Source organism: Podarcis melisellensis (assembly GCF_964234715.1).
Source record: "Podarcis melisellensis genome assembly, chromosome: 3".
Lineage (NCBI taxonomy): Eukaryota > Metazoa > Chordata > Lepidosauria > Squamata > Lacertidae > Podarcis > Podarcis melisellensis.
In genome coordinates, this window is record NC_138530.1 from 19,232,008 (window position 1) to 19,256,609 (window position 24,602).

At 42.5% G+C, this 24,602-nt stretch overlaps 1 protein-coding gene across 1 annotated transcript in view; it reads left to right on the forward strand.

The window, feature by feature from the left end:
* Window positions 1-1,180: 1,180 nt before the first annotated feature.
* TTBK1 (tau tubulin kinase 1) overlaps window positions 1,181-24,602 on the forward strand; it is an 88,274-nt gene continuing 64,852 nt past the window's right edge. The window contains exons 1-3 of the mRNA XM_081904583.1: window positions 1,181-1,336; window positions 21,800-21,947; window positions 23,894-23,967. Of these exons, the coding sequence (XP_081760709.1) occupies window positions 1,229-1,336; window positions 21,800-21,947; window positions 23,894-23,967 (330 nt within the window). The 5' untranslated portion in view covers window positions 1,181-1,228. The remainder of the gene's footprint in view (window positions 1,337-21,799; window positions 21,948-23,893; window positions 23,968-24,602) is intronic.

Consider the following 24,602-nt stretch of genomic DNA (forward strand, 5'->3'; position numbering starts at 1 on the left):
GAAGAGGATTCCAACTGGCATACCAGCTTAAGCTGGTAGAAACACCCGAAGCTGAAAACTCGCACTGTTCAAGCAACAAAGTGGAATCAAGGTGTGAACCTGATCTTTCAAAGGGAGTGAGGTTGAATCTCCCCTTCCGAGGGAAGCAACCACACACAGTGCTTTCATTTTATCAGGTATAAGTTTCAGTTTATTGGCCCCCAGCCAGTGTTTTAAAAGAGCGGTTTAAAAATCATGTACAGTATAGCATAGCAAATAAAACCTTGAAATATGCGTTACACGTGATCAAACCCAGTTGTGGGGAATAGACAAGGATAAACGAGTACAAGCTATCCATAGACAACAACAGGAAAGGCAACAGAAACAAGGACGAACCCTAAGTTTGCATTCTTTGAAGCAAGACCCATCCAAATTAATAGCACTTCTGAGTAAGCATGGTGAGGACCAGAGTTGAAATCTTCCGTATTTTACATAACTGTTGATAGGGCCTCTTAGTCGAAAGAAGACTGATACACCGAGGGCTGAAGCAGTTCTGAACATATTCTTTTCTCTGCTTGGCTGTCTTATGGAGGTAGCCATTCTTAAAGCTTGCACTCTAAACAGCACATCTTGGATTTTGCTGTGTGCTGTACCTGGCAATCCTTGGTCAGCTGAGTGCTAAAGGTGGCTGTTTCAAGAGAAAGTCATCTATTTAGTTCATTGAGATCATTTATGTTCTTGGAACAGATTTAGCTCTTACGGTGTTGCTGTCACCGTTGTGGTACTCAGACAATATCCAAGAAGTTGGCTTCGGCCTGTCTTTGAGTTGCTGGCTTTCAATTCCCCACCCTCTCCCCCAAAGCACCCTGCATGGTGTAAGCCAGTAACTTTTCACTACTCACTACTTTTAAGTTTGTGCTGCTGACTCACAGCATGGTCGCTTCTGCTAATTTTGTGCATGAAGACCGCTGAGGATTTTGTAAAGAGGGCAATTGCTTGCGCCAGCAAGGCTTGTTGCAAGCTGCGCTCTGACCCCGAGGTGAGTTTGCCACCTTTCCTAGTGCTACTTCCTCTCACTGGGTCTAAATGGGGGTTGTTTCAGCAGCATGATCTGCCTGTGATGACCTGCATTAATTCTGTTATGTTTCTCCTCTCTTCCCTTTCGTGTGTATGTGTTTTCCCTCTTCTTCCTCAGATAAATGGCTCGTTTAAATTGGGAGCTGCTACTAAAATATTCTCTGGCTGGCAAATGCAGTGCCTAGCAGCTGCTATCAAGGACGAACCAAACATGAGTGGGGGAGGGGAGCAGGTCGACATTCTGCCGGCCAACTACGTGGTGAAGGACCGTTGGAAAGTGGTGAGTATTTTCCTCTCTCTGCATCTCTTCTAGCCATGATGGAATGTCTTATTCTCAACCTACCCTTTTACATGGGTCTCTTCCAGTTATCTGAATCCTGCTCTTTTTGATTAGCTGCTCTGGTGCCTCTAGGAGCTTGTGAATACGGTGTTTCCTCTGGTTGCGAACGGGATCTGTTCCAGAGGCCCATTCGCAACATGAAAAGCCCACAACCTGAAGTGCCGTATCTGCACAGGTGCGTGGTGCGGTTTAGCGCTACTGCGCATGCGCGAGCAGTGAAACCCGGAAGTAACCCTTTCCGGTACTTCGGGGTCGCCGCGGGACGCAACCTGAAAAAATGTAACATGAAGCAAACATAACATGAGGTATGACTGTACTTGGTTTTAGTGGGGGGTTTTATAAGAAGGAAGGAAGGAAGGAAGGAAGGAAGGAAGGAAGGAAGGAAGGAAGGAAGGAAGAAAGAAAGAAAGAAAGAAAGAAAGAAAGAAAGAAAGAAAGAAAGAAAGAAAGAAAGAAAGATCTACAGTGGTGCCCCGCAAGACGAACGCCTCGCAAGACGGAAAACCCGCTAGACGAAAGGGTTTTCCGTTTTGGAGGCGCTTCGCAAAAGGAATTTCCCTATGGGCTTGCTTCGCAAGACGAAAATGTCTTGCGAGTTCCTGCGGTTTCCCCCCCTTTCCCCCCTTTTTCTAAGCAGCTAAGCCGCTTATCAGCTGATAAGCCGCTAAAAGCCGCTAAACCGCTAATAGCGCTAATCCGCTAAGCTGTCAATGGGCTTGCTTCGCAAGACGAAAAAACCGCTATACGAAGAGCCTCACGGAACGGATTAATTTCGTCTTGCGAGGCACCACTGTAAATTGTAATGAACCTAGCATTCACCAGTGGCTCATTGTAATGAATTCACCAGGCACTCTTCAAATGATGTTGGAACTACAGCTCCCCACATCCCTGATGATTGGCCATGATGGCTGGGGCTGATGGGACTTGCAGTCCAACAACATCCAGAGGGCAGAAGGTTCTGCATGCCTGATTTAAGGAAGCTGCAGCTGGTGAAGAACATGGTGACTTCTCTTGTGCTGAGCGAGGTGTGGGAGGCAGGTTGGCTGGAGAGTATTGCATCACTGCTCCAGCCGCCAGTACTAGTTCCCTGTTGTCTTTTAGGCAGATTTCACAGTGTTGATTTTTAACATATAAAGGCCCATATAAACATTTCTCTTTATCCAGGCCTTTAGTCATTAAATAATCTATGGCCTGTTAAAGCTGGTTGGGTGGGATCATTATGATTACCGTATTTTTCGCCCTAGAGGACGCACTTTTCCCCCCTCAAAAATGAAGGGGAAATCTGTGTGCGTCCTATGGGGCGAATACAGGCTTTCGCTGAAGCTTGGAGAGCGAGAGGGGTCGGTGCGCACCGACCCCTCTCGCTCTCCAGGCTTCAGGAAGCTATCAGCAAGCCTGGGGAGCCCGCGGGAGTTCTCGCAGGGCTCCCCGCATTGCGGATAGCAGCCTGCCGCCCGGCGCGCAAGGTGCCCTGAAGCAGAGCGCCCTGCGCGCCGGGCAGACACCCGCAGCCTGGGGAGCCCTGCGGGAGTTCCCACAGGGCTCCCTGGGCTGCGGATAGTAGCCTGCTGCAAGGAGTGTGGGGCGTGCTGAAGCAGAGCGCCCCGCGCTTCGGGCAGACATCAGCCAGCCCCACAAGCTCAGGGGACAGCGGGGAGGCGCAGCGCCGCCATCCCGCTGTTCCCCGACCTGGTTTTGGGGGGGAAATAAAGGGAAAATTAGGTGCGTCCTATGGGACGGAGCGTCCTATGGGGTGAAAAATATGGTATTTCATTATTATGCTTTTTATTACATTTTTATTATTGATGCTCTGTAAAAAGTGTTCTTAATGTTGTACACCCACCGCCCTGGGATCTTTTGCTAAAGGGCAGTATTTAAGTTGAATAAATAGTAGTAGTGGTAGTATAAATAATAGTGGTAGTAGAATAAATAATAATAATTGCCTAGACCCAGCATATCTTAAGAAACAGCGAATTCCATTTTCTACCATCATGTTTCTCAGACCGATTATACTGTATTGGCCTGAATATAAGCTGCACTTTCCTCCCAAATTCTGATCATAAAAAGTTAAAGTGCGGCTTATATTTGTGGCCTTACACCGCCAGCAAAGCAGCACGGCTGGCCTCCACCCACAGGAAGCAGCACAGGGCAAGAGCGTGCAGTTTGTCCACTGCTCCCAAGCCTCCCCTGAGCCACCAAATTTTAAAAGTGCGGCTTATTTGTGGGTGTGGCTTATATTCGGGCCAATACGGTATGTATTTCTTTAATAATGCCATCAGAATGAGAAATGAAGACAGTGTGCCCATGCAGAGATTGATTCTAGGTGGCTGCTCTGCAACCCTATAGCTCCTTTCTATTTAATCTCTACCTGTGTGGCCATAATTAGTATAACAGCAGCGGGATAATCTTAAGTGCTGTCAAAGTTTTTAAAATGTACTGTTTGTTTTACTTATTTTACAAGCGGGCCCTGCAATAAAATGTTGCAGTGCAGAGTACTCCTGTTCAGGATGCCAGCTAGGCCCTTTCCCAGGATATTCCATTCAATTCCCCCTCCCTCAGTTTTCCAATCTGTTCCCCCACCCCAACTATCATGTCGTAGCCACTGAATATGCTTGATCTTCTTTGGGATGATTCAAAATCTTCCTTGTTTGGTTCCGCCCCACCTGCTCAAAGTTTTTTCGTAGTTCTGTAAACCTTGGAGCTGTCCTCAGCCTGTTGATAATCCCTCTTGTGTTGGAATGCCATTTTAGCTACATAACAATTGGCACTTGGGAAATTGAGTTTGTTATTACTATGGAATAACAGCAGTTATTACTTTCTCTAATTTGATGATGATATAATTATTCAAATTGGCACTTCCTTATAAGCTTTTGCATCCAGGGCCTTCATAATGTTCCTTGTGGAACAGTGGGTGACTAACTTAGGTCTGTGTGTTCAAGCTGAATTTCCCTGTGTCTGCCCCTCTGATTGTTAGGGAAAATTGGACTCTGAGGAAAAGTGTCTTGTTACTGTGGCTGTGAAGTGGGTTGTATTTTTCCTCTGAATTGCTTCATGTAAGGAGGCCCTTTCCGGATACTGCTAAGACAAGTTCAAACTGCTAGACTGGATGCTGTGTGAGGTAAAGGTAAAGGGACCCCTGACCACTAGGTCCATTTGTGGCCGACTCTGGGGTTGCGGCGCTCATCTCGCTTTATTGGCCGAGGGAGCCGGCGTACAGCTTCCGGGTCATGTGGTCAGCATGACTAAGCTGCTTCTGGCAAACCAGAGCAGTGCATGGAAATGGCGTTTACCTTCCCGCTGGAGTGGTACCTATTTATCTACTTGCACTTTGATGTGCTTTCGAACTGCTAGGTTGGCAGGAGCAGGGACCGAGCAACAGGAGCTCACCCCGTCATGGGGATTCAAACCGCCGACCATCTGATCGGCAAGCCCTAGGCTCTGTGGTTTAACCCATGTAAGGAGGCCCTTTCCAGATACTGCTAAGACAAGTTCAAACTGCTAGACTGGATGCTGTGTGAGGTACAGGGCTGTAAACAGCAACAGCAGAAAGAAATGACATGAACTGCCTTCAAGGAAGAAGGAATGGGTGATTCCTTCTTTGCCCTCCCCTCATCCCTTTGTCATTCATATCCGTTAGGGCCGCATTCATCCATTCACTTAATATTTATCCATTTAAGAGATTTGCTGTACCACCCATCTTGTGAGCTGTCAGGCCCTTCTCTCCCAGTCAACACCATAAGGGAGCGTGTTTGCCTACTGGTTTATCGTGAGAGCTAGCTGTTACTTTTGAAACAGGAAGCAACAACACCTTACCATGCATTCATTATGCTTTTCACCAAATCTTACAGGAGAGCTGACAGAGTGATAGATGGTGCAGGGTAGTGACTTCACCATGTCCCAAATGTAATGTTGCTGCCAGGTTTCTGCTTGGTGCACTGCTTCTTGTCCTATTTCTGTCTAGCAACTAATGCAGCAAGCCTCTGCTCTCTCAGCTAATAAATGTGCAGCATCTCAGTGAGGTGCAGGTATTTTGTACTTTTTTGGATTTGTCTGCAACAGGGTAATTGGGAGCTGTTTTTTGCTTTCCTTCCACACTGTTTGTGTTCCTTCAGAATATGTGAACTGCAGCTGAGGAGGTCAACTGCTAATGTGGCTTTCATGCTTGGTGGGTCCTGAAGGGTCTGGCACGCTGCCAGCAATATCAGCTTCTGTTGTATTCAACTGTTCAGTGGCACACTGAATTAAGCATATTATTTTTGTAGGTAAAGGCTGAATATGCCAAAATTAAGATTCTTCCTGTTTCTTGCACTCAAAGGATGCTAGCTTTTCAAAATGCTGAAATGAAAAATTCTTAAATGAAGGTTTTATCAATCTTTGCACATCCTGATCTCTCTTTCTCTTCCCTTTCCCTTATCATGTTGTCCCAGGGGACTTGTCCTTCAAAAAATCAATATAATCTGCATAGTTCTGAGTTAAAATACTATGCTTTTCCATTAAAATCTTTTGAGCTTGTATGCAAACATGAATTGGGCTTGGGGTGTAGGTTTTAGCTTAATTACAGGGATATTTATTGCAAAGCTGATTTGTTGCGTCAAAGGGATCTCTGAATTTCACTGTATGTTTTATATTTACTCTGTGTCAGTGTGATAGATTTCTATTTCTTTGGTTACATGTGAAAGCTGTCTAAAGTGCCATATACCAGTTTATGTTAAGGAGTAATTCTTCAAATTGCTTTAATAAACCCTTGTTTAAATTTCTTGTTTGCCCATTACAGCAAAATTCTAGCAGAATAGGTATGAATGAGACTCTTTGGGTACCTGCAGTACAAACTTAAGCCGCCCTTCCCTCTCCCGTTTGTGGATTTTGTGTGAAGTGAGAGAAGTTGTGGTTTATTAGGCAGCCACCAACTAGAAAAAAAATGAGGATTTCAGAACTGGCTCATTTCAGCTTGCTAGACTCATATTTCCCCACATACTCTGTCCAAACCTGGTTTTAGTGTGCCAGTGTACTGTGGGTGTGTTTTTCATATTCAGTCTGGCCAGTGAATCTGATCTGATTTTGCTTTGGAGATGTTCAGCCATGGATAGTTCTGAATGTCCTGAAGCAGTCTTTTTTTCAACTCCAGCCTACTGATGTAAGATTGTATTTCATAAATAAAATCATTTTCTCTTAACACTAATCCCTGTCCAGCATTTGTATAGCTGGATAAATAAGTGTATAATGATGAATAATTTTATCTATTTTTATTAGCAATTTATATTTTTTTCTGGAGGGAAATTAAGATAAGCATCGTATTACAGTACAGTGTACCAATGGTGATGTTGCTTCTCCGCCTGCGGCAGATGTCGCAAGGTATGTGGTGGCTGTAGATTGGGTGACGACAGGAACAGGTATGGTGGCAGCAGCAGGAGGAAGGCTGCATTTCCCGTTTCTCCTCAAATAGCAAAATGGGACATGCCACCCTGGCTGCCAATATCTTTTGAAGTGGAACATAGAATCATAGAGTTGGAAGGGATTCCCCAAAGGTCACCTAGTCTAACTCCCAGCAATGCAGGAGTCTCAGCTAAAGCATCCATGACAAATGGCCATGCTTTAAAACCTCCAAGGAAGGAGAGTCCTCAACCTTCTGAGGAAGTCTGTTCCACTACTGAACAGCTCATACTGTCAGAATGCTTTTCCTGATGTTTAGTCGGAATCTCCTTTCTTGTAACTTGAAGCCATTGGTTCAAGTCCTACCCTCCAGAGCAGGAGAAAACAAGCTTGCTCCGTCTTCCATGTGGGAGCCCTTGAGATATTTGAAGATGGCTATCATATCGCCTCTCAGTCTCCTCTTCCCCAGGTTAAACATACCCAGCTCCTTCAATCATCCCTCATAAGGCTTGGCCTCTAGACTCTTGATCGTCTTAGTTGCCTTCCTCTGCACACATTCCAGCTTGTCAACATCCTTCCTAAATTGTACTGCCCAGAATTGGACACAGCATTGTAGGTGTGGTCTGACCAAGGCAGAATAGATCCTTTGATCTGGACACTATACTTCAATTGATGCAGCCTAGAATAGTATTAGCTATTTTTGCTGCTGCTTCACACTGTTATTTCTGTTTAAGTCTTATCTCCATCTCTCCCTGATCAAATCCCTGTTCAGTGTGAGTAGCTGATAAAAAATCAATGAGTAAGTTGATACTCCTGATTTCGACCCAAACTGTGTCTGTAAGCCAGTGAAATGAAGACTGGTGTTATGTCTTAATTGTTGTTTACTTCAGTGTCAAGGAGATGTGTTTGGCTTTAGAGCCAGCACATATAGCTCCCTTAAGAACATAATAAAATTCCTGCTGGTTCACACCAAAGGTCTGAATTTGGGAATGGGCATTTTTATGAAAACTGATTACACAATTACCAAGGAGTTGATGTCATTTAGGATAAAGGAAAGGATATCCGTATTCCTCACTCTCTTTCTCTCTCCCACCTGAGTGTGATTTCTGCTCAGCAGTAAACTTAGATAAGCCCTTTTTAAATTGTCCTGACCAAAAATTGGAAGCCTTTTGAGATCTTTAGTTATAAAGTAATCCAGTTGCCTTGAACTGGGCTTCCCTTGACTTTCCTGATGAAAAGGGCGGGAGGGAAGCCATTGGGAATTAACATTTTGAGCAGTACCTGAATGGGAAGGTAGACAGAGCACTGCAGCCATCAGAAGAGATCAGGTTTCCAATGTCCTTTGAAGCTTGCAATGCTCCAGGCACTTGCCAAAGGCTTCACAGGGAAGATGAGTTTTGATCAGTGTATTGAAGTGGGAGGGATATATGACATTATACATATACTGCTCTGTGAGGGAGTTCCAGGTCACCTAACAATTACTGCTGTTCCAAACAACTTGTTTATTTGCCCAGTTATTCTAGCTAAGGTCATCAAATGAGTGGAAAGCCCAAATCTGCAGGAATGTTGTAGAATTCCTGCAGATGACTTGGGAGCAGGGGTGTTGATCCCAAACTAATGTAACTGTAACAAGATGGCATTTTGAAAGATGAAAAATATACTTCTGTAGGAGACAGTATGAATTGGTTTGCTCTTAAGGAGGAAGGCAGTGGTTGGCAGTTTGTTTCCTAACAATAGCAGGCAGGGGAAAGGTTAGTGAGCGTTGCTTCCCCATTTTTAGGAGTTATCTGTCTATAGGTTCACATATCTGCACACAATATCTGCAATTTGGGCCTTTTGTTAATGGCTGTTTCAGCTGAACTCCAGATGACATTAGTTAACATGACAATAATAAGAAGTTTGCCTGCAGTCACCCAGCTTCACTTTTGGACAAATGTGTTCTGAGGCAGGCCCATTTATGTTCAACATATGAATCCCTAGGGCAGCCAGGAAGAAATAATTAAAATGAAGCAGCAGCAACTGTACCAGATGGTTGCTGAGCAGGTGCTTTTGCTTGAACTGATGATTGATAGTCCAGAAGAGAAGGATAGCCTGAGGGAAGGAAGGATGTCACCAAAAATATTTCAAAAGTACCCTAATGATGTACAGTTGGGGAATAAAAGAATAGCATGTGCCCAAACGGGATATGTTAAGCACACCGCACAATAAAGAATTAAAGACTAAAAGAGTTTTGAATTAGTACTGTTGTTTATACCTATGAGCTCTGCATTTGCCAAACATTTTTGTTAATAAACTGAATTACACTGGACACTGCACTGGGTTTAAGTAGAGAACAATTCTCACAGGGATGGATGGATTGATTGATTGTATTTGTTAGTCGCGTTCCTTACAATGTAACTCAAAGCAGCATACATTAAGTAGGCCCAGCCCTCCTTCACTAAGCATGCCAATCTAGAACCACCACCTTCCAACTGGGGCCATTCCCATACTTTAAATAAATGGCTATGAATTAATATACAATAATACAATAATACAATAATATACAATTAATATACAATAAAAAAATTCAATGCATTAATATACAATAAAGCTACCCACTTGGCATGAAGGAGTAGAACTTACACACAGACCTGAGCCCTGGCTTCTTTCTCTGTCCCCCAGAAATTAAGCAGTGCTCCCACCATTCTTCTGAGAAGGAAGTCCACAGGGTTTTTTGGTGAAATGTTTAAAGCTGATAATAGCACTGCTAAAACTTACAATGGTACTTCATACTTTGCTATACGCACACACTCATTCACTACTGTGGGAAGAGACTGTCAATGGAGAGCATCTCACTCATTCCCTTTTGGGATCCTTAATTCCTCCTTCCTCTGGGAAAGTAGCACGAAGACTGCATAAGGATTCTTTCCTGGCCCCATTTTTTCCTGCCTTTCTTCCAAGAATCTCAGGGCAAAGCTTATGACCTCCCCCTGCCACTCTTTTATCCTCACGCTAGCCGTTTGAGATAGGTTAGGCTAAGAGAGGCCATTTTTTTGTGGTGACTGCCACACATACCCCCAAACTAGAATGGTGCTAGGTTCAAGGCATTGCGGAGAACAAAAATGTGGGCAAGCTGCCAATATAATTGCTGTTGCTGCTACTTGCAAGACAGAAACTCCAACCACCAGCAGCGCACCGAGTATTTGCTGCTGCTAATGGTGAGCCTAATCCCTGAAAAACTGCTGGAGAAATTTGGTGAAATCAAAAATTGGAAGGGATCCCAAGGGTCATCTAGTCCAACCCCCTGCAATGTAGGAATCTCAGCTAAAGCATCTATGACAATTGGCCATCCAACCTCAGCTTTAAAACCTCCAAGGAAGGAGAATCCACAACCTCCTGAGGGAGACAATTCCACTGTTAAACACTTCTCAATTTCTCTGCAAATGGATAGGGTGGAAAAATTTGAGAATTGATTTGTGAACAGCTCTAGTTTCTAAGAGATTTTCCACATAGCACCTTGCTGCATAAGTGCTGTGATGCTTTTCCAGAAGCACAGGAACTTCACTTGAGAAGTCATGTCATTTTTCCTCATCAGTACATTTTTCTTTGATAATTTTCCATATTTACCGGTACTGTTGGAAGCAAGCACCAGTATTTGGCAACATAGCCTTGCAGAGGCTAGCATGGGTTAAATAGTTTCATATGTTATCAGAAGCACTTAAATAGGATGCTTGGACCCCAAATCAGTAGTTTTGCAGACGTGGCCCCAAACACTTTGCTGATTGTGCCATTTTCACAATAATGGGCTCTGGCTGGGACCTTTCCTTATACTTTTCAGTGCTTGGATCTGGCACCATTCCAGCAGTGAAACAGTCACAATTTTTATATCAGTTTAATATATCTATCATGCTTTCCCTTAGATATTGCATGCTGTCAGTACTTTTGATAAATGGAGATGTTAGTTCTTCTCATTTAACAGGGTGACAGTTCAATTTCTAGTCACTTTCTAAGCATTTGATGTTCAGATTGCTGACAGTAGGGGCTGGTAATTTCAAAAAAGAAGGATGGAGAATAGCACACATTTTTGTTTTTTTTAAAATAAAGACAAAACATTTTTTGCTACTGAATTTAAAGAGAGAGCACCCTCAGCAATTATTAGAAAATACTTTGTTCTGATGTATTTAATTTTCCCTTTAGAAAATATTTTCAGACTTCAAGTCTTGTAGCTTCCCCACTCCCACAGCAAGTGGTTCTTGTCCTGCTACAAATTCAGATTATTCCATTATAAAATATTAGAAAACATACATATTACAAACTTTCAGATTTGACAATCCCTTGTTTGATCTTAGATGCTCTCCTTTAATTTAATAATAATAATAATAATAATAATAATAATAATAATAATAATAATTTATTACTTATACCCCGCCAATCTGGCTGGGCTTCCCCAGCCACTCTGGGCGGCTTCCCAAAAAATAATAAAATACTGTAATACATCAAACATTAAAAGCTTATCCCCTGTAAACAAGACATACAGCAGCCCTTCACAGTCTTTCTTAGGTCACACATCACACAGCCACGAAGCTGGATTTTTACACACCGCAGCGACCAGCGATCAATCCCAGTTCTGTGGCAGATAGACCTGCCTCAGACATGCGCTTTCAAACGTCTCTGTGTTATATTCACAGCTTCCATCAAATGTGGCTTACCTCTGGTCCTCCAGATCAGTGGCGTAGCGCGGGGGTGCGGGGGGGGGCGGGCGCAACATCTGGGGGGCGCGCACGCTCGCACTTGCAGCTCTCTGCCCCCTGCTAAAATCCATGGGTTAGGGGGCGCAAATTACTTGCCTTGCCCCGGGTGCTGACAACCCACGCTACGCCACTGCTCCAGATGTTGGACTTCAGCCCCTATCAGCCCCAGCTGCCAGTGTCAACTGCCAGGGATGATGGGAGGTATAGTCTAATTTCATTGGGAGGGTCACAGGTTAGCCTGGTTTACTTGTTGAGTGTATGTCTAAAGTTTTATTTTTGTAGGTGTTCACACAGAAAATGTAATGTGTGAAGCAGACTTGTACTCCTAACACCCAGAAGAAATACTGGAGGTGAGCTCATTCTGTATCAGTTTGGCGTATGCTACCTATTGCTGGTTCAAAATTCAGAGCAGGTGCCCCAATTCCTCTCTGAATATGTTGGTGGCAACTGAAAAAATAATCTGTGTAATAATTAGGAATCATACATTGCATCCTAGCATCATGTGACACGTGTCTTATTTTGAAATTGATACTTAGTTAAGGGGCCACCTGATGCCACCTTCCATGGGTTTGCTGAAGCCATAACTTTTAGCCACCTTATATACCATGCAGGGATCCTGAAGTGTATGCTGTCAGCTTTTTCTGCTGTCCTCTTTTCTGCTTTCATTGATTTCTCTGCATGATGGGTCTGTGGCAATATTCCCTGGATTTTCATCCACTTAATATTTTGCAGTGTTTTCATTGATCTTTTTATATCATAGTTGTGCTTGAGCCTATTTTTAGAAAGCAAAGCAATCCATCCTTTGTTTTTAAAATTAAAACTGTGGTTATTAATATGTGTACTAAACATCTACGCCACCTTGCTTGTTTGAAATTGACATTGTTTTGAGATTGAACTCAGGCCTTGCTGCACTTGTTTAATTCTACTTCAGTTCTGCCATTGTGGCTGAGAATGTGATTGTTTTATGTGGTCTGCTATACTGAGATTGACTAGGCTTTTCTTTTTCCATTGTATCCCCCAGCCTCCATTCCAATACAAGTTAACTGGACTACCCCATGATTGCCTGGGCATGGTTTGCATTTCTGCTACTCATTCTAGCATATAATTTCTTTAAAACTTCTCTTCAGAGAGCATACAGTCAAAAGTATGCTATACCAAAGTGTAGTGTAGTTCTGCATCAAATTCTGTTCAAATGAAGAGTCAGATTATGTAACCTTGCATACATTTTGTGTAATTTCAGTTAGCTACAGCAGAAGGGTGAAGAGTCATAAAAACTACAGAAGCCCGATCCCTGGCTTTTCAATGCCTTCCTTTGTTTTGAGATGTTATTAGAGTCGGTCCCTACACTTTCATGTTATGTACTTTCAAAAAACGAAAGTTGAGATTCTTGGAACTCTGAGATATGGTCTTTTATACAGTATATCCGTGGGGTAATCTGTGACCCTTCAGATATTGTTTGACTACAGCTCCCACTAGTCTTCACCAGTATGGCCAGTGTTCAAGGATAATGGGAGCTAAGATCACTAGGAATGTAGGAAGCTGTGAATACCTTGGATGATGGGTTCTGGCCAAGCCCAGTGTTTCCAAGACATTCAAGATTTCCAGAGTGAATCCTGCACCAGTAATGTGCTGTGAGCTATTTTTGTAAAACATTATATTTCCTATGAACAGACCCAGACATTAAGATCTTCCCCAGAAATCCCCCCTTGCTGTTTTTGAAGTGTTTTAGAGGAGGTGTTTAGGGATTGGGCCTTTTCTACCATGGCTTTGAAACTGCCTCCTGGAGAGAGTTCATTCTGCTCCCTCTCTTTGTTTTCATTGCAGAGTGAAAGCTACATTGTTCATGGAGGGTGACATTTAGAGCTCTCTTGAGTGGGTTTCCTTCTCTGGCTGTTCTGCTGGGGTTTTTCTTTCTTTCTGCTAGTCTTTGATTTCTGTTTACTGCTGCTTAATTGATTTGATATCTGATTCTTGGTTGATTTGTGTATGTGCTTTGTTTTTAATATGTGCTTCATTTTAAAACGTTGTTAGTTGTCTTGCAGATCTTTTAGCTTAAAAAATGTGAGAGAAAGATATGTAATGTAAAGATGTAATTCAGAGCACAGAAAGAACAGTTTTTCTTGCCTCAAAGATTAGAACAGAAATACAATGGAGTAATTGTGGAAGTAACTGCCATTGAATTCAATGGGAGTTATTTTTGAGTGAACTTGTATGGCATTAGGCTATATGCCATCCGACTGGGAATTTTCCTAGTCAACAAGAGTAAGACATGAAATGCACTGTGGAACATTTGCTATCATGTAGTTTGAATTGATGTCCTGATACGCAGCTAGGTCATCCAGTGCAAATATAAGGGTGAACATGTTGCTAGCAGTTTCTCCATATTGTGCCAATAACAGTCTCGGTACTTTGTCAACAGAAATGGTGCGTTCACATCAACATTAACCGCCTCAGCTGGGATTACCTCACTGCTGACATAAGTCGTACCACTAAACTAAATGCTGTTTCTTTGGAAGCAGAAACCATGTCCAGACACGTTGTCCTCTCCATTGCTTAGTCTTGTGATATCTCACATGTTTTTGTCTTGCAGTGAGGGAGTGTTAATATATGCTTTGAATTGCTTTGCAGCACCTCCCTGCATCCTAAGAGAGATTTTAATATTCATACTACCTGGAATTTGTATAGTGCAGTAGAATATTCAGAGTGCTTCATTTACATTCACCTATCTCAATAATTATTAGAACAATTCTGCAAGGTAGGTCCGCAAGATTGTCCCTGTGTGGTGTGTTGTTAGTGGCTTCCTGAAGGCTATCCAAAGGCCATATTTGAACCCGAGACTGCAAGTCTCTTAGCTACTATGTTACACAGCTCCCAGTCTTGAGTTTTATGATGCTAGCCTTTCTATGTATGGCACACAAGGTGACCTTGTTCATCACAAAGGTCTGATGAACCCTCTGTGGTGGGACCTATTAGGATAATCCACCCCTGGTGACTTAAAAAAGTCAAGGGATACCTGAAAGCTTTGAAGGATTTTCCAGAAGCCAGAGCAATCCTGTCAAGGCATTGCTCTTGCTACGGAATGGTGAGATGTGCTGGGCTGTTGACATGATTGCTTCCAAGTGCCCTTTCTGACACTGTCTGGAGAGCTGCTCAGTTTTCCAGGGAGCTCCAAGCTATAAAACAAGTTGGACGAAGGCTAGAGCACAAGTGGTGTAAGACTCAATTTGAAACTGATCGGACACAATAGCTATGCCTATTGCAATATGGTAAAGGTGACAAAGAAGGCTTACTTTGCCACCTCCATCTGGAGTAGCCTGCCAGCAGAGCTATTCTGTGTGGTTTTCCTCAGGAACAGAGTTTTGGGACAACTTAGAGGCCTGTTGTGACAAGTTTCCCAGGCATTCTGAGGATAAAATCACCTATCTCTATCTTTAGTTGAATGCTATTGTTATTGCAGAGCCAAGTGAGGTGTTTGACAGAACATCTTGTGGGATTGGTTTCAGTTGATGAAGCATGAGGACATGGACAAGATGATTGCAGCGGTTTGGCCCACAGCATGTTCCTTTGACACCTGCCAAACATAGTTAATTTGTACTAGCCAAGAGGAGTTGGCTGGGTGAGTTCAGGGAGTAAACCCATCTTTGTGTGGAGGGGTTGGTGCCTTCCTCCTTGAAGGAGGCAGTAGGAATATATGACGTTTTCCTGTATAGTTCTCCAGTTTCAGGATTCAGGTGAGTTGAAAGGCAGTTTGTAAATCCACAAATAATAATTGTGATTAACGATCTGCTAGGCTGCTTCTGTTGGTGGCAGCTATGAATTCCTTGTAATGTGAAGTTTGGGCCTCAGTGGTTATATCAGCAAGCTGCAGGTAGCTTACAACATTTGTCATTTGTGTCACTATTTTTGTAATTCAGAAGACTTCCGGCTCAGGAAACAGAGACAATGCTTTAGTGGGGCATTGTTCTGGCCTATAAAACACCATACATCTATATCTGAGACTGCAAAGTGACACCACCACTGATTGTAGTCTTCAATTGCCTAAATGATTTATGTCATGTCTTGTAATTAAGTACAATGTTGGCTATGCTGGTTTGATTAGAGTTGGCTGAAAGGCTTTTCTTCCACAATTTAGAGTTGACACACCCAGTGGAAACCTCTATCCTTGCATATCTTCCCAGCCATGGAACTGGTTAAGTATTTGGTCAGTATAGATTGCTTTACAAGACAGAATACTTGGCAGAGATCCTGCCAAAGACTTGTGCAGATTTTTGTTGCGGGGGGAGGTGGTTCACTGATCAATAGTTCTTCAAGTCTGCTTGGTCACTTCTTTTTGCCAGCCAGATTGACTGTGATTGACACCATTCAGATGCACACTCCTTTTATTTATATTTGCCCTTGCTGAACAGGGTTGTCAGCAGTTCATAGTACACTGGCTTTGGTATTCATGAAGTTACATTAACAGATGCTTTGTGATGGAGCCCTAGATAAAAGGTGAAATAAGGTTAAGCAAAACACTGTTCATGAGCCAAAAGGCAGTCTCAAAGAAGTCTAGGATAGCTAATGGAGGGAGGATTGTGAATGGAAACCTGCCAGTGCTATAGGAGCAGTGTGTGGAAGAGTGTGGGGTGAAGGGAGAGTGTCAGTAAAAAGGCGGTTACTTCTACTCAGTCATAATCTGAGATTCCTGGCTGTTGGAAGTCACCAAAGGGCCTTGTTCCTCTCCTTTCCCCACCTCATTATATGTGGCTTTCTAACAGGGCCTTTTTCAAAGCCGCTTTGACAGGTGGATGGGTGACCCTTTATGTCAGGTTACCCAACTTCAAAGGAAATAATCAGGACAGCACTTTTAAGTGTGCTCCAGTTATTTCCTTTCTTCTTTGCAGCCCACCTTAAGTTCAACTGCAAATAAAAAATGTTCCTAACTTTTAGGAGTTGATGAATATATCTACATAGTGTGGATTAAGAAGGCAACGTAGTACATTGTGATGTGCAATGAGCATATAAGGAGCTAGAAAAGTTGACATTTTCCCTGATTCCAAGTCATCTTTGATGCTTAGCTGCCCAGTGGTGAATGCAAACCTTTGCCTTTCAAACTGTTCAGTGTGGCTCATTCATAGTGGATAGCTGTATTTAAGTTTCCTAAGCTATGGACAGAAGAGAATAAGAAGAATAATTTTGAATTTCTAGCTTTTAATTATAAGCTTGTTGAGTTTATCTTTGAACTCCTTTGTACTTCAAAACAAACAACTCCCTTAGATGCCCAGGATTGGGGAACTTTTTCTGTGGCGTATCACATTCCCTTGGTGCTAATCCGTCAGAGACTGCATGCTGAGAGTGGGGAGGATCCTTTTCTCCCTCTTGGCTCCCCACACTTGCATAAAATGAGGCCTGTGGATTACTCACCCGAGGTCTAAGCACTTTGGCCACATAGTTGCCAACCATGGAGAAAGGAAGAGGCTGGAGGGAGAAGCTGCTAGCAGGTCATACTGAGTAGTTAGCTTTGCCCCCCTCCCACTCCCGCCATGATCACTTCTCAAAGTTTTCCCCTGGTAAAACGTAACTACTGAGCAGGATCTTTGATCAGTTCCACAGTGTTAAGATAGGTGCTTGTTTCCATAAATACATTTGTTCAAATTTATGAGTTTATGATATCCTCTCAATCGGATGTCAAGATTATCCTGGTAATAAGAAGTGATTGTAATTGGAAGAAGACCGCGCACCCCCCCAGTAGAAAACTGAATCATACAAAGAGCCTCAAAGCAGACCTTGCTTTTGCCTATAAGATTTTACAGAGCAAAGCAGAGTTTCAGGTGGGTTCAGCCACTGCCCATAAAACACCTTTCCTCTGTGTCCTTCTGTTATTTATCCCCCCATCCCCTTTTGTGCGTGTTGAAAAGAGCTTGAGGGTGCTACAGAAGTAGGCACATATTTTATTTCGAGGCGGCAATAACCAGTGTAAGGCTTTCGGGGAGACAAGGTGTATATTTCATTTTTACCTTACTGTAAAGAGTTGAGCTCAGCACTTTATCCTGAATTGCAATTGACCTGCGTATAGGAAAGTGGCCCCTGTGTTATCCATCTCTTCCAGTGGGATTTGACATCACACTTTCAGGTGGTTGTTGTATGAAATGCACTTCTAGCTTGAGGTGGTGGACAGCTCCTTTATGAAAATCTCCCTTTTTTATATGAACTAGTTTTAAATGAAACAGGATAAAAATAATATTATTTGGAAGAATAATTCAGGGATACTATACAGAAGAAAAATCATGGGATATATAAGAAAAACAGAGAATGAAATACTTGGTTTGACAGACCAAGATTAGAGTCCAATCATATTTACGTTTCCTCAGAATTAAGTCCCACTTTATTCAGTTGAACCTACTCTCAGGTAAAGGTGCACAGGATTGTAGCCCCAAGTGATATCTTTCCCTTTTTTGGGTAGGATCCAGTCAAAAGCGAACATATCCAAGCCCCATTGACTTTTCTGAGAAGAGAGCTGAGCAAGGGTTAAATTTTCCTATTGAAATCAGCTGGGCTTAAAAGTGCTTGGCTGTATTCATTGATTAACAAGTAAAAACCAATTTTAATTATTGAGGACAATTTTTAATCTGTGTGGTTGGGCGTTAAAGGCATGGTTGTTTGTTTTCAAAAGCTATTTGGTTCTCCTATTTTGCTGTAATAGGGAAGGGGGGGCATTTTGATATCAGACATTAATTGGTGTGAAATAATGGCTTCTGAATTGGTGCTATTATCTGGTTCCAGTTTGAAAGTCTATAGTGAAGAGTTCAATTGTCATATGAGCTTCGGGCTGAAAGTAATCGCTAGCTGGTGCCCATGGGCTGTGGGTTGGTGGCTATCATGTATTTTTTGACAACTGAAGGGGAGTGGGTGAAGCAGCAATAACTGTACTCTCTAATTTTGTGTTCTGCCCTATCCCATCGCCCCCATTTTGCGACTGGCACCCACAGCACATTATCTTAACTTGAAATGGGTTTGCTGGTCTGAAAAGGTTTGTGGCTCTTGTTTTAACTCATTAAACCATTTCTGATTATGAACTCAGATTGTTCCTATTTTAAATAAAAATTAAAAAACAGACCAGAGCATGTTTCCCCAGCCTTTTTAGTCCTGGGGAGCATATTTGGAAATGGGCAACACAACATATCCATTTCACAGTAACCCCCCCCCCCCCAAAAAAACTATAATAGACTCGCCAGCAGGCAAAGCATCACATCCCTAAACAAACAAACAAACCACAGACGAAAGAAAGAAACCAGGCAACACCTTCCACCCGCCACAACAGACAACCCCCTTGCCAAATAACTTTTTTTTTGTTTAATTCAATGGGTGTGGGTTGGTGCCAAGGGGGTGTCTGAGGGTGCTGTGGCGCCCACAGGCACCTGAGGACCAGAAAAAAACATACCTTAGGATTGGTTGCTGTGATATAATTCAGCCTCCTGAATTCCGCTCATTCCCTAAGAGAAAAATTGTGCAGTCATGCCACGAACGATTTTCTTTGCAGTGTCCTTTCTTAAGGATTGTCAAACTAAGCTAGCAATAGAGAAACATTCTGTCCTGAACTAGGATTAACTTGCATTCAGCTCAGATGATGCAATGATGCAAGGATCTACGAACTGTTGGGATTATTTCGGTATTTTACTTATTTTTACCACATCTACCCAAGAGCTCAGAATGGCATATAATAAATGGTAGAACAGTAAAATGCAACATTAAAACAACCCATGGGTGCTTCAAAAGCCCATGCATGAAATCCACCAGATAAATGTTTCCAGAAGCTGTTTCAGGGCTTATCCACTCTTAACTTTTGCCCTGCTCTTTCCAGGCAAGGTCTGCTCTTTCAAGTTCTGTGTCCAATTGCTCTCCCCCCCCCCTCGGAGTTTCCCCCACGAAAACTCACTCTTTAAAGCTGAAGTGTAACAAATTGCTATTCAGGTTGCTGATTGCTATTTGCTCTGATTCAGCTCTAAAGAGCAGGTTTTCACTGGGAAAGCTTCGGAGGAAAAGAAAAAAAAAGGAGCGCTTGCACACAGAGCTTTAAAGAGCAGACCTTGCCTGAAAAGCATGGAGAAAAAGTAAATGTGTTCACAACAATGTTCATAACAGACCTTTGAGAAAAGGAATGGTTTACAGCAGCCTTCACCAGCCAGGTGCCCAGCTGTGCTGGCTGGGATTGTTGGGAGTTGAGGTCCAAAAACGCTGTGGGGCCATTTAGCTGGCAAAGGCTGGTTTATAATGTTTCTGAAGACTGGCAATGTTGGGCTTATCGTCATCAACCCTATAGAGCTGGGAACGGCTGCTGAGAAATCCTGCATTATGTTTTAGCATCAGAGCTGCAATATTAATCAGGACCACCTTGCCTCATCTAATTAGGAGCAAAGGTGTGCAGGGCACACATTTCCTAAGGTATTTGGAGGACATGGGTTGTGTGGGTCAGCATCAGGATCTTGAACTGAGATTGGATGCTAGCGGTCAGAATAGTTGTTCTCAGTCATCAAGCAGTGTGTTCTATAATATTAATCATATTGCAAGCAGTATCATGCCATTGCATATTTGTTGTTGTTTAGTTGTTTAGTCGTGTCCGACTCTTCGTGACCCCATGGACCAGAGCACGCCAGGCACTCCAGTCTTCCACTGCCTCCCGCAGTTTGGTCAAACTCATGCTGGTAGCTTTGAGAACACTGTCCAACCATCTCGTCCTCTGTCGTCCCCTTCTCCTTGTGCCCTCCATCTTTCCCAACATGCATATTTGTAGAAGCTCCAAATCTTATTTCCAAGAATGTTATATCTCTTTGTTAGAAATCAATGCAATACCACATTTGTAATTCTGTTCTATATTAGTTTGTCAGTGCCTTGTAAAAAGCCTGTGATTAGTTGGAAGGTATAGCCATCTAGAGCAGTAGTTTCCAAACATTTTACTCCCAGGACCCACTTGAGATGGCTAAAATTACAGAGGCCAACGTAGGCCACAAAATAGCTGGAGAGGAAGGGATTGGTGTACCAAGCTGACAATTACTGGCACTTTCTACTGATAGCTAACCCATGTTTGGATATTGCTAAATTGTTTGTCACGACATTTTCCTTGCGGCAAGGAGTTCCCTAGCTCAGCTTTCCTCAAGTTGTGTACAGATTTTTGCTCTGGAGGTCTTGTGACAACTTCTCCACTTTGGGCAGAATTTGCTGGTTCACAAATTCTAAGGGGAGAAGGCTTTTCTTTTCTGTTTTTTCCTTCCGAACCTCACATGCATTTTAACCCATAATCTGTAATTTCTTCTCCCATTTTCCTTTCATTGTCAGTTTGTGCCTTTTCCCCTTCCTTCCACCAAATCGACACTTTCTTCAACTTCCATTTACATTCACTTCTGCCTCATATAACAGTTTCCCTCCCTTATCCCCTTTAAATTTCCAATTTGTTTGCACTGTTCTAGCCAAAAGACCACAACATTGTTAGGGCACAAAAAAATACAAAAAAGGGAGGTGTGAGGAGGTCAGGGAAATAAGTAAATGAAAGATAAGCATGGAAAGATGGATTTATTTTTAATTGCTTTTCTTTTTTCTTTTTTCTATCTTTTTCTTATTTTTGTAACCTTTTTTGAAACTTCAATAAATATCATTTAAAAAAAAAACATTGTTAGGGCACAGGACAGGCAAGCAAGGGAGGACTGTGACACTGAGCCCCACCTGAATGTGGCTAAAGACCCGCTGTTTGAAAAACAACAATCATCTTGTAGCAAGTGGGGAAAAGTAGGAAATAAACCATATTTTGGAGCCAGTGCATACTACTACTACTACTACTAATAATAATAATATAATTTATATACCACCCTGTATCTGCAAGTCTCAGGGCAGTTCAGAATTTACCTTCATGCATTTTTGATATGGCAAAGTCAGCCCACGTTTGCTTTTGGGAGGTTTGCAAATACATTCTGATTCAAATTTATGAGATGCATTGCAACAATAAGAGAGATGTTGCTCAGCCTCTCCTTGTCAAACAATGCCAGGCTGTCTATCCTAGGCAGACTTCTCCCATGAACTAAGGGTAACTTTCACCTTGCTCAAGCAAGGACATGATTCAGATATCTGTTTGGGTAGGAATATATATGTTGTGTCCTATTTTTACCTCACTTTATTTTTCAGAGCAAAACCATTTTGGCTGCTTTCTTGCATTTGTGAAGTCATTTAGTTGTGTGGTTTGGCTTTCAGTATTATGACCAAATCAAATTTTATTCTTCTCAGTCAGGGGAAAACTCGTTCTGCCAAGCATGATAATGTTTCTCCTCCCGTTTAGCTGAAGAAGATTGGTGGTGGTGGCTTTGGAGAGATTTATGAGGCAATGGATCTTTTGACCCGTGAGAATGTGGCCCTGAAGGTGGAGTCAGCGCAGCAGCCAAAGCAAGTTCTCAAGATGGAGGTGGCTGTCCTAAAAAAGCTACAAGGTAAGTTGCTCTGGAAATGTGAGTTTCTAGAGCTTGTGTTTTCATATCTTGTCCACCTTCTCCATTCTTTTGTTGTGCTTACTGGCAAAACAACCACCACCACCCAAGAACCCCTAAACACATAATATTAGTGCATAGCACTTTGTGTTTCTCTTTAAAGTCATTTCAACCTTTCACCAGTTTAATGCCACTTTAGCTATCATGACTCCCCACTGTCCCAAATAAGAATTCTGTAAGTTGTAGTTTGGTGAGAATACTAAGAATCCTCTGTTTCAAGATTCCTAGCTTCAGCCTTAGAACTACATTCCCCTGGGTTTCCTGGGGAGAGGGGTTGACCCATTTAAACCAGTTTAAGTGTAAGTATCTCCTTCCCCACCTTCCAAAATAATTGTACATACTTCCTGTTTAATCTGCCGTCTTAGGTTGCAGCAGCAAACTTGGCGTGTCAACCAGAACATGATGTAGCCATTTCAGAGTCCTAAGTGTACCTTACACGCTATAGAATTAGTGCAAAGTGGCCGTAGTACAAGAATTAAAGGCTACTCTGACAGTCCTAAAGACTTGGGCAGTGAACTTTGGCACTATGTAAAATATAACCAGCATTATTGTGCTAGGAATATTCACATAAGTAGAGGAGTAGCTGATAGCACCAAGGACAGCTCTAATGATCTGAGAGGAGAACTGAACTTTCTGAGCAGCTCATATTTCTTTTACTGTGTGGATTGGGATTTCTTTTTAAATATTTCCTCTTGCTGCAGTCATCGTACAGTGTTTCAAGTCTCATAGATATACAGATTGCTCTGCTGGGTTAGACAATGATCCAACATTTTGCTTCTAAGAGCAACCAGAAAAGAAGCTTGCAAGCAGGGCATAATGAAGATAGCCGTTCCCTGTGTGTGTCCTTAGCATCTAGTTCTCTGAGATAAACACGCATGCAAGAGTAAACTTCCAAATATGGATGTTCAATTTTGTGGTGATGGCAATAGCCATTCATAGACAATGGATTGGCTAAACCTTTTTTAAAAGCTATCAAAGACATTGGCTATCATTACGGGGTGTGCTAATGAATTTTGTGAGTTAGTCAGGTGTTGTGCATAGTAGGGGAACTTCAGATATCTTTTTTTCTCTGCCCTGACCTTACAGCTAGCCAGTTTCAGTGGCTGATCTGGTATAGTTCCTCATTTACCCCTTCAACATGTTGGGATGTAAATTATTTGGTGATGCAGCTACATGTTTGAAATAATTTTTTCAAACATATAAAGCAAGTTTAAAAGTGCAAGTTAAAAATGAGTTCTTAGTTATAATTCATTTTAAAGAGGTTTACTCCTATATTGTTATTTTTTAATGTTATTATTGGGGGACCCCCCCCCCCACGGCCATCACAGAGAAGATCACAACTGTTTCTTTTCTACAGTGCATTTTATAGCAGTTACTTTTAACAAGTGGAGGAAATGTGATTCTTGAATGTTTGCATTAAATTAGATAAGCAATACACAACATTTCTACATGCAGCCCATACTTCTCAGAAGTATGTTCCACTATGTTTATGGGGACTTATTGCCAACTAAGTCTACATAGTAGTACAGTGGTACCTCGGGTTAAGTACTTAATTCGTTCCGGAGGTCCGTTCTTAACCTGAAACTGTTCTTAACCTGAAGCACCACTTTAACTAATGGGGCCTCCGGCTGCCGCAGCCTCTGAACCCGAGGTAATATTTCTGGGTTAGCGGAGTCTGTAACCTGAAGTGTATGTAATCTGAAGTGTATGTAACCTGAGGTACCACTGTACAGTCTTAGCTTTACTGGACTTGGAATGTACAGTCGACTGTAAAGAGGGCATGAGCAAAATTTTATGCAAGTATGACTTGCTTATGGAAATATCTTGTACTCCTTGTTTTTAGTCATGTAAATACACTGGTACTAATTTACTGTCTTCACTCTTTGCAGGGAAAGATCACGTTTGCAGATTTATTGGCTGCGGAAGGAATGAAAAGTTCAACTATGTTGTCATGCAGCTTCAGGTGAGTTCTTTGGTATTCTGTTTCCCCAGTGTTCCACAGATGTAGTTAGTAGGTCACCACACTGTTGACTAGGTGTTTTGTGCACAAATGTGGTCATTAGGAAAAGCACAAAGTGAGAAATCCCTCCCTTTTCTAGAGCACATTCCAGGGAATTCAGAGGGGGTGGTTATTTTGTGCTGGATAAGAGAGAGAGGAGGAGGAGTCAGCATTTCACTTTGTCCCAGTCTTGGAGACACTGAGAAGTGTTCAGTCTCATACTGCTTCCAAGTGCCTCCCCAGAGGACATGAGGGAGAGGAGGGATTTTTTAAAATAAAAAATTCACTGATATCTGCAGATAGGTGAAGTCGCAGTACTCTGTCTCTTACACTTGATTGTAAGTAAACCCCACCCCATCCCCAAAGTTCTCTAAAATTTGGGGGAAGTGCACACTTGCACTCACTTTGGGGGGCCTTTGTAGTGATGAAAATGAATCACAGTTTGGTGCAAAAGGGAGAGTCGGGTCCCTTTCCTGGTCTTTTATATGTGCCAGGTGGGTTATGGGTTCAGGAGCAACCACAAATAATAGCTTTCTACCATTACTTGGATCCATTTGTTTTTTGAATTAGGGACGGAGAGAGGACTGCACTCTTCCCCC